At 42.1% G+C, this 16,147-nt stretch overlaps 2 protein-coding genes across 2 annotated transcripts in view; both read right to left on the bottom strand.

The window, feature by feature from the left end:
- LOC118836301 (solute carrier family 2, facilitated glucose transporter member 5-like) overlaps positions 1-5,395 on the bottom strand; it is a 50,896-nt gene extending 45,501 nt beyond the window's left edge. Inside the window, exon 1 of the mRNA XM_036743632.1 lies at positions 5,366-5,395. Coding sequence (XP_036599527.1) covers positions 5,366-5,395 — 30 coding nt within the window. The remainder of the gene's footprint in view (positions 1-5,365) is intronic.
- A 521-nt stretch (positions 5,396-5,916) lies between these two features.
- The window catches only part of LOC118838604 (solute carrier family 2, facilitated glucose transporter member 5-like), a 28,725-nt gene continuing 18,494 nt past the window's right edge, over positions 5,917-16,147 (bottom strand). Inside the window, exons 5-12 of the mRNA XM_036745946.1 lie at positions 15,896-16,048; positions 15,260-15,385; positions 14,331-14,518; positions 13,504-13,614; positions 11,351-11,452; positions 10,690-10,765; positions 9,757-9,884; positions 5,917-6,603 (exon numbers count right to left, since the gene is read on the bottom strand). Of these exons, the coding sequence (XP_036601841.1) occupies positions 6,403-6,603; positions 9,757-9,884; positions 10,690-10,765; positions 11,351-11,452; positions 13,504-13,614; positions 14,331-14,518; positions 15,260-15,385; positions 15,896-16,048 (1,085 nt within the window). The 3' untranslated portion in view covers positions 5,917-6,402. The remainder of the gene's footprint in view (positions 6,604-9,756; positions 9,885-10,689; positions 10,766-11,350; positions 11,453-13,503; positions 13,615-14,330; positions 14,519-15,259; positions 15,386-15,895; positions 16,049-16,147) is intronic.

The following is a 16,147-nucleotide window of genomic DNA, read 5'->3' as shown; positions in this document are numbered from 1 at the left end:
CAAAGAACAAATCATAGAAACAATTAATTTCATTAAAGAGAATGACAACAATGAGATACCATACCAAAATTTGTGGGATGCAGCCAAAGCAGGACTTAGGGGAAAATTTATATCTCTAAATGCTTATATCAATAAAATAGAGAAAGAGCAAATCAATGAATTTAGCATACAACTAAAAAAAAACACGAGAAGAACAAATTAAAAATCCCCAACTAAAAACCAAAATAGAAATCCTGAAAAATCAAAGAAGAGATTAATAAAATTGAAAGTTAAAAAAAAATAACACCAAAAGATGTTTTTATGAGGAAAAAACCCCAAATAAACCATTGGTTAATTTGACTAAAATAAAGAAGAAAACCAAACTACCAGTATCAAAAATGAAAAGGGTAAATGCACCACCAATGAAGAAGAAATTAAAGGAATTGTTAGGAACTATTTTGCCTATATGCCAATAGAACTGACAGTCTAGGTGAAAAGCATGTTTATTTACAAAAATATAAATTGCCCAAAATAACAGAAGAGGAAATAGAATACTTAAATAACCCCATCTTAGAAAAGAAATTGAACAAGCTATCAATGAACTCCCTGAGAGAAAAAATTCACCAGGATCAGATGGATTTACAAGGGAATGCTACCAAACATTTAAAAAATGTTTAATCCTAATACTATATAAACTATTTGGAAAGATAAGCCAAGAAGGAGTCCTACTAAATTCCTTTTATGTCACAAATATGGTGCTGATACCTAAACCAGGAAGAACCAAGAGAGAAAGTAAACTATAGACCAATTTCCCTAACAAATATTGATGCAAAAGGTTTAAATAAAATATTAGTGTGGAGATTACATTATATCACAAAGATCATACACTATGACTGTGTGAGATTTATACCAAGAATGAAGGGCTGGTTCAATATTAAGAAAATTATAAGTACAGTTGACCGTATCAATAACAAGAACAACAAAAGTCATATAATTATGTTCCTAGATTCAGAAAAGAATTTTTGCTAAAATACAACACCCATTCATATAAAAAAAAACACTAGAAAGCATAGGAATAAATGGAGCTTTTCTTAAAATGACAAGTAGTATCTAAAACCAAGAGCAAGCATTTTCTGTAATGGGGATAAACCAGAAGCCTCCCCAATAAGATCAAAGGGGAATCAAGGATGTCCATTTTCGCCACTATTATTCATTATCATACTAGAAATGCTAGCTCTAGCAGTAAGAAGAGAGAAAGAAATTAAAGGAATAAAAGTAGAACTCAAGGAAACAAAATTATCACTTTTTGCAGATTATGTGACAGTAGAGAATTCCTAGAGAGTCCACTAAAAAACTAGTTGAAACAATGAACAATTTAAATCCACATAAATCATTAGGATTTCTATATATTACTAAAAAAAAGCCAGCAGGAAGAGAGAGAAGGATAAATTCAATTTAAAATAACTACACACAGTATAAAATACTTGGGAGTCTACCTACCAAGACAAACCCAGGAACCATATGAACACAACTACAAAACATTTTTTCACACAAATAAAGTTAGATCTAAACAATCAGAGAAATATTAATTGCTCATAGGTAGGCCAAGTCAATAAAATAAAACTATAATTCTACCTAAATTAATTTACTTATTCAGTGCCATACTAAAGAATTATTTGATAGAGCTATAAAATGACAAATTGATCTAGAAGAAAAAAAGGTCAAGAATACTAAGGGAATCGAATTTTAAAAATGTGGAGAAAGGCAGTCCAGTGTTTTCCAAAGTGGTAATCATCAAAACAATCTGGTACTGACTAAGAAAAAGACATTGGGGGTGGCTGGAAAGTAGGGACTTGCATGAGGTCCCCACCACGTCCCTCCAAAAACCTATAAAATGGCTCTGAACAAACTCTAGAATTGCAGAACCCACACAATAGCAGAGGGAAGCAGGGCTCCAGCCCAGGACAGCCTGGATGGTTGCTGGGTAAGGTCTATCACCCAAGGAGCTGGGAGTGGAGGGGAGCAGAGCCCAGTGTGGGCTGCAGGAACCAACCATACCAGGAGCTGGGTGGAACAGGCCCTAGTGCCCTGAATCAGTGAGCTGTGGCAGTTACCAGACTTCTCAACCCACAAACACCAAAGACAACAGAGAAGGTTAGCGGGAACAGCTGCAGGGAGTGAAAGGAGTTCGCAGTTTGGCCACCACCCCAGAAGCAGCGGAGGCAGTGCAGCTACAGAACTACAGCTGCAGTTGCTTCTAGCCCCAGGCCCACCTGGTGGGAGGAATTAAGTGGCAGATCAGAGCAGGAGTGCAGAGCATGGTTAAGATCTGAGTCAGGTCTGGGTTGGTGGTTCTTGGGGAAGAAGCAGTGCTGGTGTGCCAGAGCTGGTTGTATAGAAATAGCTCTGAAAACAACAGCACATCCCTTCAAGCTTGGAACAAAGTACTCTTTACACTACAAGCAGTCACACCCCGACAAAAAACTCAAGGGTCAAGTAACTTGGCTGGAAACATGGCCAGGCAGTGGAAATGGACTCAGATTCAGTCTCAGACTTCGGAATCTTTCTTTGGTGACAAAGAAGACAAAAACATACAGCCAGAAGGAGTCAACAAAGTCAAAGAGCCTACATCAAAAGCCTCCAACAAAAGCATGAACTGGTCTCAGGCCATGAAAGAGCTCAAAAAGTATTTGGAAAGGCAAGTTAGAGAAGTAGAGGAAAAATTGGGAAGAGAAATGAGAAGGATGCGAGAAAACCATGAAAAAAGGAGACCCAAAATAATACTGAAAAAAATACAAAGAAAACACCTTAAAAATAAACTAAGTCAAATGGAAAAAGAGCTCCAAAAAGCCAATGAGGAGAAGAATGTCTCGAAAGGCAGAATTAGCCAAATGGAAAAAGAGGTCCAAAAGACCACTGAAGAAAATACTACCTTAAAAATTAGATGGGAGTAAGTGGAAGCTAGTGACTTTATGAGAAATCAAGATATTATAAAACAGAACCAAAGGAATGAAAAAGTGGAAGACAATGTGAAATATCTCATTGGAAAAACCACTGACCTAGAAAGTAGATCCAGGAGAGATAATTTAAAAATTATTGGACTACCTGAAAGCCATGATCAAAAAAAGAGCCTAGATCTCATCTGTCAAGAAATTCTCAAGGAGAACTGCCCTGATATTCTAGAGCCACAGGGCAAAATAGAAATTGAAAGAATCCACAGATCACCTCCTCAAATAGATCCCCAAAAGAAAACTCGTAGGAATATTGTTGCCAAATTCCAGAGCTCCCAGATCAGGGAGAAAATACTGCAAGCAGTCAGAAAGAAACAAGTTGAGTATTGTGGAAACACAATCAGAATAATACAAGATCTAGCAGCTTCTACATTAAGGGATCGCAGGGCTTGGAATACAATATTCTGGAGGTCAATGGAGCTAGGATTAAAACCAAGAATCACCTACCCAGCAAAACTGAGTATCATGCTCCAAGGCAAAATATGGATTTTCAACAAAATAGAGGACTTTCTCAGTGAAAAGACCAGAGCTGACTAGAAATTTGACTTTCAAACACAAGAATCAAGAGAAGCATGAAAAGGTAAATGAGAAAAAGAAATCACAAGAGACTTACTAAAGTTGAACTGTTTTGTTTACATTCCTACATGGAAAGATGATGTGTGTGATTCATGACACCTCAGTATTAGGGTAGCTGAAGGGAATATGCATATATATATATATATATACATATATATATGTGTGTGTATGTATGTATATATATGTGTGTGTATGTATGTATATATGTATGTGTATGTATGTGTGTGTGTATATATATATATATATATATATATATATATATATATATAGAGGGCACAGGGTGAGTTGAGTAAGAAGGGATGATATTTAAAAAAATAAAATCAAATTAAGGGATGAGAGAGGAATATATTGAGAGAGGGAGAAAGGGAGAGACAGAATGGGCTCAATTATCTCGTATAAAAGTGGCAAGAAAAAGCAGTTCTGTAGGAAGGGAAGAGGCGGCAGGTGAGGGGGAAAGAGTGAATCTTGCTCTCATCGGATTTGACCTGAGGAAGGAATACCATACACACTCAATTGGGTATCTCATCCCACAGGAAAGAAGGTGGAAGAAGATAAAGGGATGATAGAAGAGAGGGCAGATAGGGGGAGGAGGTAATCAAAAACAAACACTTTTGAAAAGGGACAGGGTCAAGGGAGAATATTGAATAAAGGGGGATAGGTTAGGAAGGAGCAAAATATAGTTAGTCTTTCACAACGTGAGTATTGTGAAAGGGTTTTACATAATGATATGCATGTGGCCTATGTTGAATTGCTTGACTTCTTAGGGAGCGTGGGTGGGGAGGGAAGAGGGGAGAGAATTTGGAACTCAAAGTTTTAAAAACAGACATTCAAAAACAACAACAAAGAAGTTTTTTGCATGCAACTAGGAAATAAGATACACAGGCAATGGGGTGTAGAAATTTATCTTGCCCTACAAGAAAGGGAGGGAAAAGAGGATGGGAGGGGAGTGGGATGACAAAAGGGAGGGCAGACTGGGGAACAGGGCAACCAGAATATATGCCATCTTGGAGTGGGCGGGAGGGTAGAAATAGGGAGAAAATTCATAATTCAAACTCTTATGAAAATCAATGCTGAAAACTAAATTATTAAATAAATTAAATAACTAAATAAATAAACCTGAAAAAAAGAAAAAAAGAAAAAGACATTGGGTGAGTCACTTATCTGAGCCTCAGTTTTCTTATCCGTAAAACACCCGTAGTAACTACTTGGAAGGATTTTTGTGAGGTTAGCATAGCAGAAGATATGTAAAGCACTTGGCAAAACTGAAATGACCTCTAAGCATTAGTACCATTATTTTTAACCCTTTTCTGATGTGATGATTTTAAACCAATTCCATCTTCCAGCCTCCTCCTTTCTCTCCTCCCATTCTCCCTTCTTCTTCCAGCCCCTTTTCCTAACCTGTTCTGATCCCTAAATAAGGCCAGGCTGGGGACAGAATTCAATCCAGTTCAATTCAACCTGTGTCAGGCTGTGGGAATAATACAAAACTAAAATATAATAATACAAGCTAAAAAGCCAACAGGTCTTGCCCTCAAGGAGCTTACATTCTTACATCTGTAGGGGTCCAGGTAGCCAAGACCAACTATCTTCCATATGTCACATGAGCAGGGGTGGGGTTTGTGTCTCTTCTGAGTTTCCTTCTACAGCTTCTACCGGTGAATCCATCCATGGTACCCCTTTCTTTCCCTTGGAAAAATTCTTCCTATTTTCTTTGCCCACTTCTCTCCATTCCTGCTCATGTTTGTTAGTTATGTAAGAGTTTACCTTTCATAGGCTCCTGCCCAGACTGGAGGACTTACCTTTCCCGAGGATAACTTATAGTGTCCCATCGTTCCTCCAGGAGAGTAGCACGCTTTTGGACCTCTTTTAAGCAGAGTAACCAGTGTGGTGGATAGAAAGGGACGACATGTGGACTGCACTTTGGAAGTGCTAGGGAACAGCCAATGATATTTTTATAGCCCAGTCCCAGCCTGCATGATCTTCTGAGATCCCTATAGGCCTGCCTTCCTCTCACTCACCTGTTAAATGAAAGGCCAGACTGATGTCAAGACATGGGAAGAAGGTACTCAATACATTGGGTGGATCCTTGGTGGCAAACCATTAGGAGGACAGATGAGAATCTCGTAAGATGATCTAACACGGTTGGGTAGTGAGAGTGCATGGAGCACTCCAGAATCAATGAGATCATAGACCATTGGAATATTACAGTATGACCAATTGCCATTTACCAGGAAGAAGCCTATCTCAGTGGAAAATGATCAAGTCTGCTTTAATGAGTACATAAAACAATCAGAGTTCTTAACAAATAACATTTAGGTTTAAGGTTAGAATGAATCATTCTTGAGCCTTTTTCTACGCTCCCACTTAACTGAACTATCTACAACCATCTATTTGTCTTGGTGTGCTTATGTTTCTAACATGATATTGTTCTAAGGATGATGTTTCCAGGGCAGAATAGTGATAGGAAAGAAGAAACTGATTCAACCAGGGTCACCCATAGGCCACTGAAGGTCTCCAAACTTTGTTCCTATCATCCCTCCATGGTGATTGTTTTTAATATTAAAAGTTCATATGATAAGAAGTCACAGAGTTGCTGCTACTCAAGTCAGGCTGAGGAGCAGCTGTGAGTCCTGGCTTAGACTCAGCAAGTGGCTGACCCACAGAAAGATCTTGATTTTTTTCAGACTCTCCACTCAAAAGTTCAATGGATATTCCCAGTTTGCCATGAGTCTGGAGTCTCGGGCCGCAGTCTGTACAGGACCCATCCCTAGTCTGGATAGGCCCAATTCTGAGCTGGAAAAGTGAAAGGGGCAGGCTGGTGTAGGTCAGGCAACTCCTACAGAGGAACGGAAGGCTTGAAATCCTGCAATTCCTGTTTCTCTGGCTGAACTTCTGACACCTTATTAATCTTGGCAAAAATCTGGTTGATTTCCATAAATGTCTTAGCCTTGGTCTCTGGGACGATGAAATAGGTATAAATTGTGGTAAGGAGACATATCACACCAAAGATGATGAAGCTGTAGGCACCAAGACCCTCCTGTGGGGATAGAAGTCAGCAAGTATCTATTAAGCATATGTTCATATCCTAGTGACTCATGCATACCCCCTTCCCATCTGATTTCTCATTCCCATCCCTCTCAGCCCTGCTCCCCCAAAGTGTCATCCTAACTCTACCCAGCCCTTCCACAGTGACCTATGGAATCCTTGTTTCATAGGCATTAAATTTCCCTTCATCTTCAATCTGTTCCTCTCCCACTCCTTCCATCTACTAGCTCTTACTGAAATCTGGCTTTCCCTTAATGACACAGCCTCTCTGGCTGCCCTTTTCAGTACTGGCTGCAATTTCATTTATTCCCCTCAGCTCACTGGTTGAGGAAGGGAGGTGGCACACTCCTTACTCCTCATTGCCACTTCCAGGTTCTTCATCTTCTATCACTCAGTAACCTTTTTATTCAGGTTCACTTTATTCATATACGCCACTAAATCAAAATGCTAGTAGCTGTTGTTCCCAGACTCCCTTTACTCCCTCAAGAGGTTTGATACCTGGCTTACAATTTTCCTCTCCTCCCCAACTCCTGCCCTCATACTACTTCCACATACATATGGATCCTCCCTCAAATATCCTGACCTCTCACTTCCTCAACCTACTCCCTCCCTTGAGCTATTTCTCCACCCCATCTCAGCCACAGAAAGATGGTCATAGCTTTGATCTTATTATCTTACCTGCCAATGTACCACCTCCGTATGTTCAAGAATTCTGAAATCCCATTATCTGATCATAATCTATTGGGGTTTTGCTTCTTCCTCTGCCTTCTCTTATAGAAACCTACACATGATCTCCAATCCCTTGATTCCCCAATTCTCTCCCAAGCCATCTCCCCCGAACTAGTTACTCTCTCCTCTTCTCCCCATCTTGATTCCTTGGTGAACCAATTCACCTCTACACTGAACTTCTCTCTTGAACCCTTAACCCCTTATCATATCACTGTTTTATGTCCAGCTCAGCCTCAGCCTTAGATCACTCCTACCATTTGTTGCCTTTCCCCTGCACGTATGGAACAAATGTGGAGAAAATCTGACTAGGTCCACTATAAATTCATTAAATAACCTCAAATGAGCCCTCACTGCTACTAGACAATCCTGCTATATACCTCCCTTATCAACTCACTACTTTCTCTCCGCAGGAGCTCTTCCAGACCTTTTCATCTCTCCTGAAACCTCCCATGGCTTATCTCCTCCCATGAGTTTCCTCCTCTCCTCTCTTCCTCTCCTATCACTCAGATGCCTTGTGCTACTGTCTCCTCCTTCACCCCCGTCTCACATGATGAAGTGGCCTTATTCTTTACCAAGGCTAAGCTCTATATCTCTTCCAGTGCTCCCTTTCTATCCTGTCTCTTCCAGATTGCCCCCTCTGTCATTCCCATTCTTTCACTTATTTTCAATCTCTCCTTCTCTACTCATTTTCTACCACTTACAAATATGCCTATGTTTCGCTTATCCTGAGAAAACAAACAAACCCTCACTGGGTCCTTCCATTCCATCCATTTCTCTTCAGGCCTTTGTAACTAAACTCCTCAAAAAGGCTATCTACAATAGGTACCTCTACCTTCTCTTCTCTTCTCTTCTCTTCTCTTCTCTTCTCTTCTCTTCTCTTCTCTTCTCTTCTCTTCTCTTCTCTTCTCTTCTCTTCTCTTCTCTTCTCTTCTCTTCTCTTCTCTTCTCTTCTCTTCTCTCTTCTCTTCTCTTCTCTTCTCTTCTCTTCTCTCTCTCTCTCTCTCTCTCTCTCTCTCTCTCTCTCTCTCTCTCTCTCTTCTCCTTACACTCTGGCTTGTGACCTTATCCTTCTGCTGAAGCTGCTCTTTCTAAAGTTATGAATTTCTTAGTTGCTAAATCCAATAGCTTTTTATAAATTATTATTCTCCTTGACCTCTCTGTAGCCTCACTCTCTCCTCCTGGACATTCTCTTCTCTCTAGGTTTTTGGGACACTTCTCTTTTCCAGATTTCCTCCTACCTATCTGACAGCTCCTTCTCTATCTCCTTTCCTGGATCCTCTAACTGTAGGTGGCCCTCAGGGTTCTATCCTGAGCCCTCTTTTTTTCTCCCTCTATTACTGCTTCACTTGGGTCACATCATCAGCTCCCATGGATTCAATTGTCATCTCTACGCTGATAATTCTCATATCTAACTTTCCTGTCTCAATCACTCTGCTAACCACAAATCTTGCATATCCAATTGACTTTCAGACATCTTGAACAGAGTGTCTAATAGACATTGGAACTCAATTTGCCCAAGAATTCATTATCTTTCCCCCTAAACCCTCCCCCCACCACCTTCCCTATTCCTGCCATCTTCCCAGTCTCTCAGGCTCTCAACCTAGAAGTCATTTTGGGTTCCTTATTATCCCTCATCCCCCATATCCAAGCTGTTGCCAAGGCCTAAGGATTTTACCTTTGCACCCACTCTCTATTATGCCTCCTTCTCTCATCTGACACTGCCACTCTTCTGGTACAGGCCCTCATCATCTCACACCTGGATTAGTGTAGTATCCTGAGGGTAGGTTTACCTACCTCACACCTCTCCCCACTCTAATCCATCCTTCATTCAGTTACTAAAGTGATGTTCTAAAGTTTAGGTGCAGTCAGGTGTCACACACACACCCACACACACACAATCATATATACAAATATTTACACTCCCACCACCAATCGATAATCCCCACTGGCTTCCTATTGCCTCTAGAAGCAAATACAAAATTCTGTGTTTGGCATTCAAAGTCCATAATCTAGCTCTTACCTACCTTTCTAGTTTTCTTACACCTTACTCCCTCCCCATACACAGTCAATCCAGTGACCCTGTCCTACTGCCAATCCAGGAATAAGACTCTCCATGTCTTGATACTGGGCATTCTCTGGCTGCCCTGCCCCTGACCACTTTCCATCCTCTGCTTCAACTACTGACCTCCCTAGCTTCCTGTAAGTCTCAATCGTATAAGGAATTGTAGAAGATGACAAGGCAAGGATGGGCTCCGCTTTGGAGGGCATGTCCACAATGAGGAGAGCCCAATCCACTTAATCTCATTTCTTTAAATGTACATTTTATGCTGGGAACTGAGCTAGATGCAAGGTTGCTGAATTTAAGAGTTTTCCCCTTGAAGTTTTTTATCAATCTAGGGATTGGTTTCCCTCTTACCTGGATGAAAGGAAAGATCAGTCCCACAATGAAGTTGGAGAGCCAGTGGACAGTGCCTCCAACCATGAATGCAGCTGGCCGAGAGGACTGCAGGAAGATTTCAGTGATAATCAATGAAGGAATGGGACCTGGGAAGGGAAAGATCGATGAGTGAGAATGGGATGTTGGGCTTCCTCACCTGTCATTTCATTTCCATGTCAGAGGAGGGGGAAGGCTCTAGAACATTGGTATAGATAAAGAAAAACCCCCTACCGAGTGAGTCAGAGTGAATTTTTTCCTTGAAGATAACTTTTAAAACTAAACAAGATAAACTTTTAAAACTACACAACTAATAGAGCATGTCACCGGGCTCAAAATGCCCAGATGTACTTACCACTAATTTAAAAGAATCATTCTACACTTCATCACTGTGAGATGAGGAAGGAGTTAGAATAAGGAAAAAAATGGATAATTATATTGCACTTTACCTACATTATCTCATTTGACCTTTTTAACAACCCTATGAGGTAGGTCCTGCAGGTATTATTTATGCCTGTTGTATAGGTGAACCAATAGGTGAGGCAACTTGCCCTGGTCACATAGCTACTAAGTATTGGAGGGGGAACTCGACCCTGGAGCACTCTGTCCATTATGTCAAGATGTCAGCCCAGTATTGAACATTACTATCCAAAGAAGACTCTCTGTAATGTTCTCAATGGATCCCTCTGTAGCATTTTCAGTTGGACCCTGTTTTAAAGTTTTCAGTGGGCCCCTATGTAATATTCTCAATGGGCTTCTCTATCACATTCATAATGGGACCCTCTACAATGTACTCAACAGATCCCTCTTTAACTACTCAGTGGGCTCACTGCAGAAGCTTCTACAGCTGGAGTCAGTTACATCAAAAGGAGTTACCTTGATTGGGGGGAAATGATATCACAAATGGATACTTACTAGGCCCAATAGCATGACCTATAACGTAGCAGATCACACAAGTTATGCTGACATAAGGCATCCCAGTCACGGTGTCCTATGGAAGAAAATCCCCATCATCAGGTGTATGGCAGAACACAGGCATTCAGGAATTGGCCGGGGTATGGGGGGAAGGATGGGGAATGGAAAGGATCTTCCAGGGGATGCCTAAAATGTTATTTCTTAGTGTTTATAAAAATGAATAATCTGTTTTTTCTGCTTAGGAGATTAATCTCACTGGTTGGGTTTGAGTAGGATACAGATGACCCAGATTCTCTCTTTCAGTAGAAGACACCATCATTCTTCCAGGATATCTTAGGACTGTAGTAGATTTAGAACAGGAAGGGTCCTTACAACACGGGACTGGGAGGGTACTTAAAACACAGAATGTCAGAACTGGGAGAACCATTGGAATGCAGAATATCAGAGTTAGGAGGAACTTGAGAATATTTTTACAAATGAGGAAATTAAGGCTCCAAGAGTTTCATAGGATCATAGGTTTAGAGCAGGAAAGGATCATAGAGGTCACAAAGTCCAATCCCTTATTTTTACGGATGAGTGAACTGGGGCCCATAGAGGTAAAAGGACTTGACCATGGCCTAGAATCTTAAAAAAACAAACCCAGGGCCTTATGACTCCCTACCTGGAGTGAAAGGGCTACTGTTAATACCACACATGCCAGGAAGCAGATACTGAAGCCAATCAGGAGGAGCAACCTCCTCCCTAAGAGCTCCACAATGAAGACCTGAAGGAGAAAGAACCAGAAGTGAGGAAGGTTATGGTCCAAAAGCTGGGACACCCCTGGGGTCAGCCCTGGGCTGGTCCAGGCCTTAGGATCCGCACGTCAGTAGCAGGTCTAGGCCCAGCAGGATGTAGCAGCCCAAGAAGCACCACACCCACCTGGCACTCATGCCTCTTTCTTATTGGGAAGAGGAGCCAAGAGACTCTGAAGACAGGCCCAGGAAACATGGCCACTTAAAGAATAAGAGGGAGGCTGGGTGTGGTGCGGCTGCTGGATTGTCTGAGCTCAGGAGTTCTGAGCTGTATGCAGTAGGATTAAAGCTGATAGGATGCCCACACTCAATCTGGCACCAAGATGAGAGTGGGAGAATAAGAGGCTGCCTAATGAAGGGCAAATCAGCCCAGGTCAGAAGCAGAGCAGGTTAAAGCTTCCAGGCCAGTCAGCAATGGCAGCAGGCCTATGAGTGGAAGCTACACTTCCAGCATGGCTGAGAGAGAGAGAGAGAGAGAGAGAGAGAGAGAGAGAGAGAGAGAGAGGGGAAGAGAAGGGAGGAGAAAGACAGAGATAAGAGACAGACAGAAACAGAGAGAGAGAGAGAGAGAGAGAGAGAGAGAGAGAGAGAGTCTAACAATTCTCCAAAAGAAAGAAATGGGAACATCTGCCTAGATCCCAAGGACAAGATATCAGTTTGACCAATGCAATTCAGAATGTTTCCATCTCTACTGGGTATTTGAATCCTAAAAACTAGGAACCCCAGGCTAGCCAACAATTACTTTTCTTGTTTTAACCACTAAGAAGGGCTTCCTCATCATGATTTGGCTGCCAATCACCATGGAGATGGATGAGCCAAAGGTGTCCTGTTTGCAAATGCCAGGCTCCCTGTGGACCAAACTATAGTGACTGAGACTTTGTTCCAGATGCCAACATTTAGAAGGCAATGAATTTAATGGGCGGTGAGACCATTTGCAGTCCTCAATTTATCTTCCATTTAGACCACATATATCTTGTGTGGACAAAGTTATTTGCCTGTTGTCTCTCCCCGTAGAATGTCAGCTCCTCGAGGGTAGGGGACAGCGATTGTGTTTTTGTCTCTCTTCCTATCCCCAGAATTTAGTACAGTGTCTCACACATAGTAGGTGCTTAATAAATGCTTATTGTCTGACTAGCTTCAGTAATAAACCATGAACCAAGCAATTGATTAGCAAGAATTGGTCAAGTGTATATGTTCATTTTGTCTGCCATGATGGAATGGAAGCTCCTTGAGGGCAGAGATTGTTACATTATTGTTACATTGTTGCTTTTGTTTCCCTAGCACCAGAGACAGTGACTGGTACTTTGTATCTATCTTATATATACCACTTTTATACACGCTGATGTGGACAGACATGTTGTCCCTCCTGATACAATGTAAGCTCTTTGAGGGCAGGGACTGTTTCATCTTTGATTTGGATCCTCAGTGCCTAGAATAATGCCTGCCGAAGAGTTTCAATAAATTCAATAAATGTTTGTTGACCGACAGATTGACCATTCCTGGAGGACAAAGGTGGAAAGCCCTGCAGGGCTGGGGAGCCTAGAGTTGACCTCAGTCAAGACACGTGGTACATCATGTCATTTCCTTTTCCAGCTCATTTTACAGATAAGAAAATTTGAGGCAAACAGGGTTAAGTGACTTGCTCAGGATCACACAGCTAAGTGCCTGAGGCCAGATTTGAACTCAGGAAGATGTCTCCAGACCTGCTCTCTAACCACTAAGCCACCTAGTTGCCCACTAGCCCTTAACACTACTGGAACCTTGATAAGTGTAGAGGTATTGGGAAAATCTAGGGATGTAGCAAAGGTCTCTGAGGAAACTGGTCTTACAGGGAAGGCATGACTGTATGGCAGTGTCACTGAATGACAACTGAAGTAAATTTGGAGATGGGGGAGGGAGTATGGGCAAAGAGGGAGAATTTCTTAGCCATTCTAGACAACTAGAAAGAGTTCTTCTGTACACACCATTCCCTTGGAATCCCTCTTTCAAAAAAGGAAGGTCACGGGCCATGGGATATACGTACAGCTAAGAAGGTCATCACCACGTTGACTGCACCTGTCCCCACTGTGACATACTGGACATCATGGTCGTTCACTCCTGCTTCTCTGTAGATCTGGTCTGCATAGTAGTAGACCTAGAAATCATAGCCCAGGAGATATTAGAGGGGACCAGAGCAAGAGAGAGCAGAAGAAGAGGTGACACTGCTGGCAACTGAGGCAGTCAGAGCTGTCCTGACACTGAGCCCCTAATGCGTTTCAGGGGATAGCTTCTCTTCCCTCACAGGAATGTCTACAAGGCTCCAAGCTCAGCTTTTCTAGCCTTGGGATTCTGCCCCACATTGATTCCTCCACTATGCTAATCCTTGATTCCCTCCTGGACCCTAGGATTCTCTCACATGTTGCTTCATCTATAGCACTGATTGAAAGTAAGCATTCACGTGGTAGTCAGAAGCAATACAAGGACACTCTCAAGGTCTCTCTTAAGAACTTTGGGATTAATTGTGCGACATGGGAGACACAGTCACAGAACCATGGTGTGCCCTCCTCATCAAGAAGGTGCTGTACTCTATGAGCAAAGCAGAATTGAAACAGCTCAAAGAAAATGCAGGCTGTGCAAGTTTAGAGAATCCACCCCAAATGTTCACAAGGACTATTTGTGCCCAACCTGTGGTAGAGCCTTCCAAGCTCATATTGGTCTGATCAGCCACAGTTGGACACATTGAAACTTGACTCTACCATAGTGATGGCATTTTGGTCCTTTTCCAGAACGAAGGACAACAACCAACCAAAACTGACTCCTAATTCCCTCCAGGGCCTCAGGAGCCTTCCTTTCTTTCTTTACTTTACTTACCGCATTGACTCCGGAGAGTTGCTGGCCAGCCATTAAGATGATAATGGAAATGAGCTGCCACCTGAGGGACTTTGTGGTGAAGAGTTTGAGCACAGACACTCTGCCAGCAGCCCTCTCCAGCTCATCCTCCATACAGATCTCCTCCACCTCAGCTTCAACGTTATCAGACTTTCTCAGTTTCTTTAAAGCTGAATGAGAGGATAGGAAAGCAATTTGGAATCATGCAAATAAAATAACATAACCTTTGACCTAGAGATTCTGTGGCTAGGCATATTTCCCAAGGAACTGACTGATGAATAAACAGGCCTCATATATGCCAAAATATTAATAGTGGCATTTTTAAATTGGAAACAAAGTAGGTGCCCGTTACCTGGAGGATGGCTAAATTCATTGTGGTCCACAGATGTAATGGAATATTACTGTGGTGTAAAAAAAGAGATGAATACAGAGAAGTACGGAAAGCGCTACATGACCTGATGCAGACAGAAGTCAGTGGATCACGACTATAATGATTTCAGTGGAAATGACAACTACCATAAAGCAATTGAAGATGCATCTTGCAAAATTACAAAAATTACAAAGAATTGATCCCCAAGAAGAGACAATGAGATGACTCCTCCACCCACTCCTTTGAAGAGGTGAGAGCTGACAGAGATGGATAATCACTTTTTTGGGGATTTTTTTGGATGTATTGATCTATTTTGCTGAGTGTCTTCTCCCCCTGTCCAGAGTACTGAAACCAACATCATATCAAAACAAGCAACTGTCCTCCTTGAGGCCTTCAACAAGATTTGCTCTTCTCATAACCACCAGCTGCCCTCTTGACTTTCAGAAGACCAACCACAGCCATGAGAGTTGGGAGAAATCTGAGTCCAATCTTCCTGAGCCCCAAAGCATCCCATACTCCTGATATTCTAGGGAAGTCTTACCTTTTCGGGCTCCTTCTTCATCTCCTTTCTGAATCAAGGTGTACCGAGGACTCTCTGGGAAGAAGGGCAGGAAGAGGAGCTGCAGAGCTGCTGGGATCCCAGTCAACCCGAGGAGAATGGGCCATCCTACAAGAGACCACAGGAGCACAATCAGAGCTAGAAGGGACCTCAGAGGCCAGCAAGTCCAACTGCCTCAATTTTGCAAATAAGAAAACTCAAGCCCAGTGAGGGCAAGTGGTTTGTCCAACTTCACACAGGTACTATGTAATAGAGCTCAGATTTGAACCCATGTCATTGATTCTTCTCAGCCCATTACAACCTTCCCCAAACCACCTTTTAGACTGAAATTCTACATTTTCTTCACTCTACAATTCAGCCGAATGAACCAACTTGCTATTTGTTTCACATTACATCCCATCTTCCAAATTTGTACCTTTGTGTTGGCTTGGAATATATTCTCTCCTGGCCTCTGACTCTTACAAGTATATCTTATTTCATTCAAGACTTTCAGCCTCTGCAGGAGACCAGCCCTGCAGCTGCTAGTATCCTCCCTCCTCTCCACATTTCCTCCCTTCAATGCCTGGTAAGAGAAGGAATAACTTCCTAACCAGTAACAGCTGTGCTTATCAGCCTTACCCTCTTCACTTGTAAGGATGCTCCGAAGACCAAAGATCTGGGCTACAAGGATTCCAACAGTAATGAATAGCTGGGGGACCACACCAATGGCTCCTCTCAGGTTTTTTGGGGCCAACTCTCCCAAGTACATGGGGACCACATTGGAGGACAGTCCTGACATGGATAAAATGAAAGTTAAATTCTGATACATTAGTTTTGTTGACAGGCCTATCCATGCACATCTCTCCCATCTCAGCATTTACATAAGCCCAA

This window comes from Trichosurus vulpecula, chromosome 2 (genome assembly GCF_011100635.1).
Source record: "Trichosurus vulpecula isolate mTriVul1 chromosome 2, mTriVul1.pri, whole genome shotgun sequence".
NCBI lineage: Eukaryota > Metazoa > Chordata > Mammalia > Diprotodontia > Phalangeridae > Trichosurus > Trichosurus vulpecula.
Note: the sequence above shows the minus strand (reverse complement) of the source record. Positions and strands in the feature narration are given on the sequence as shown.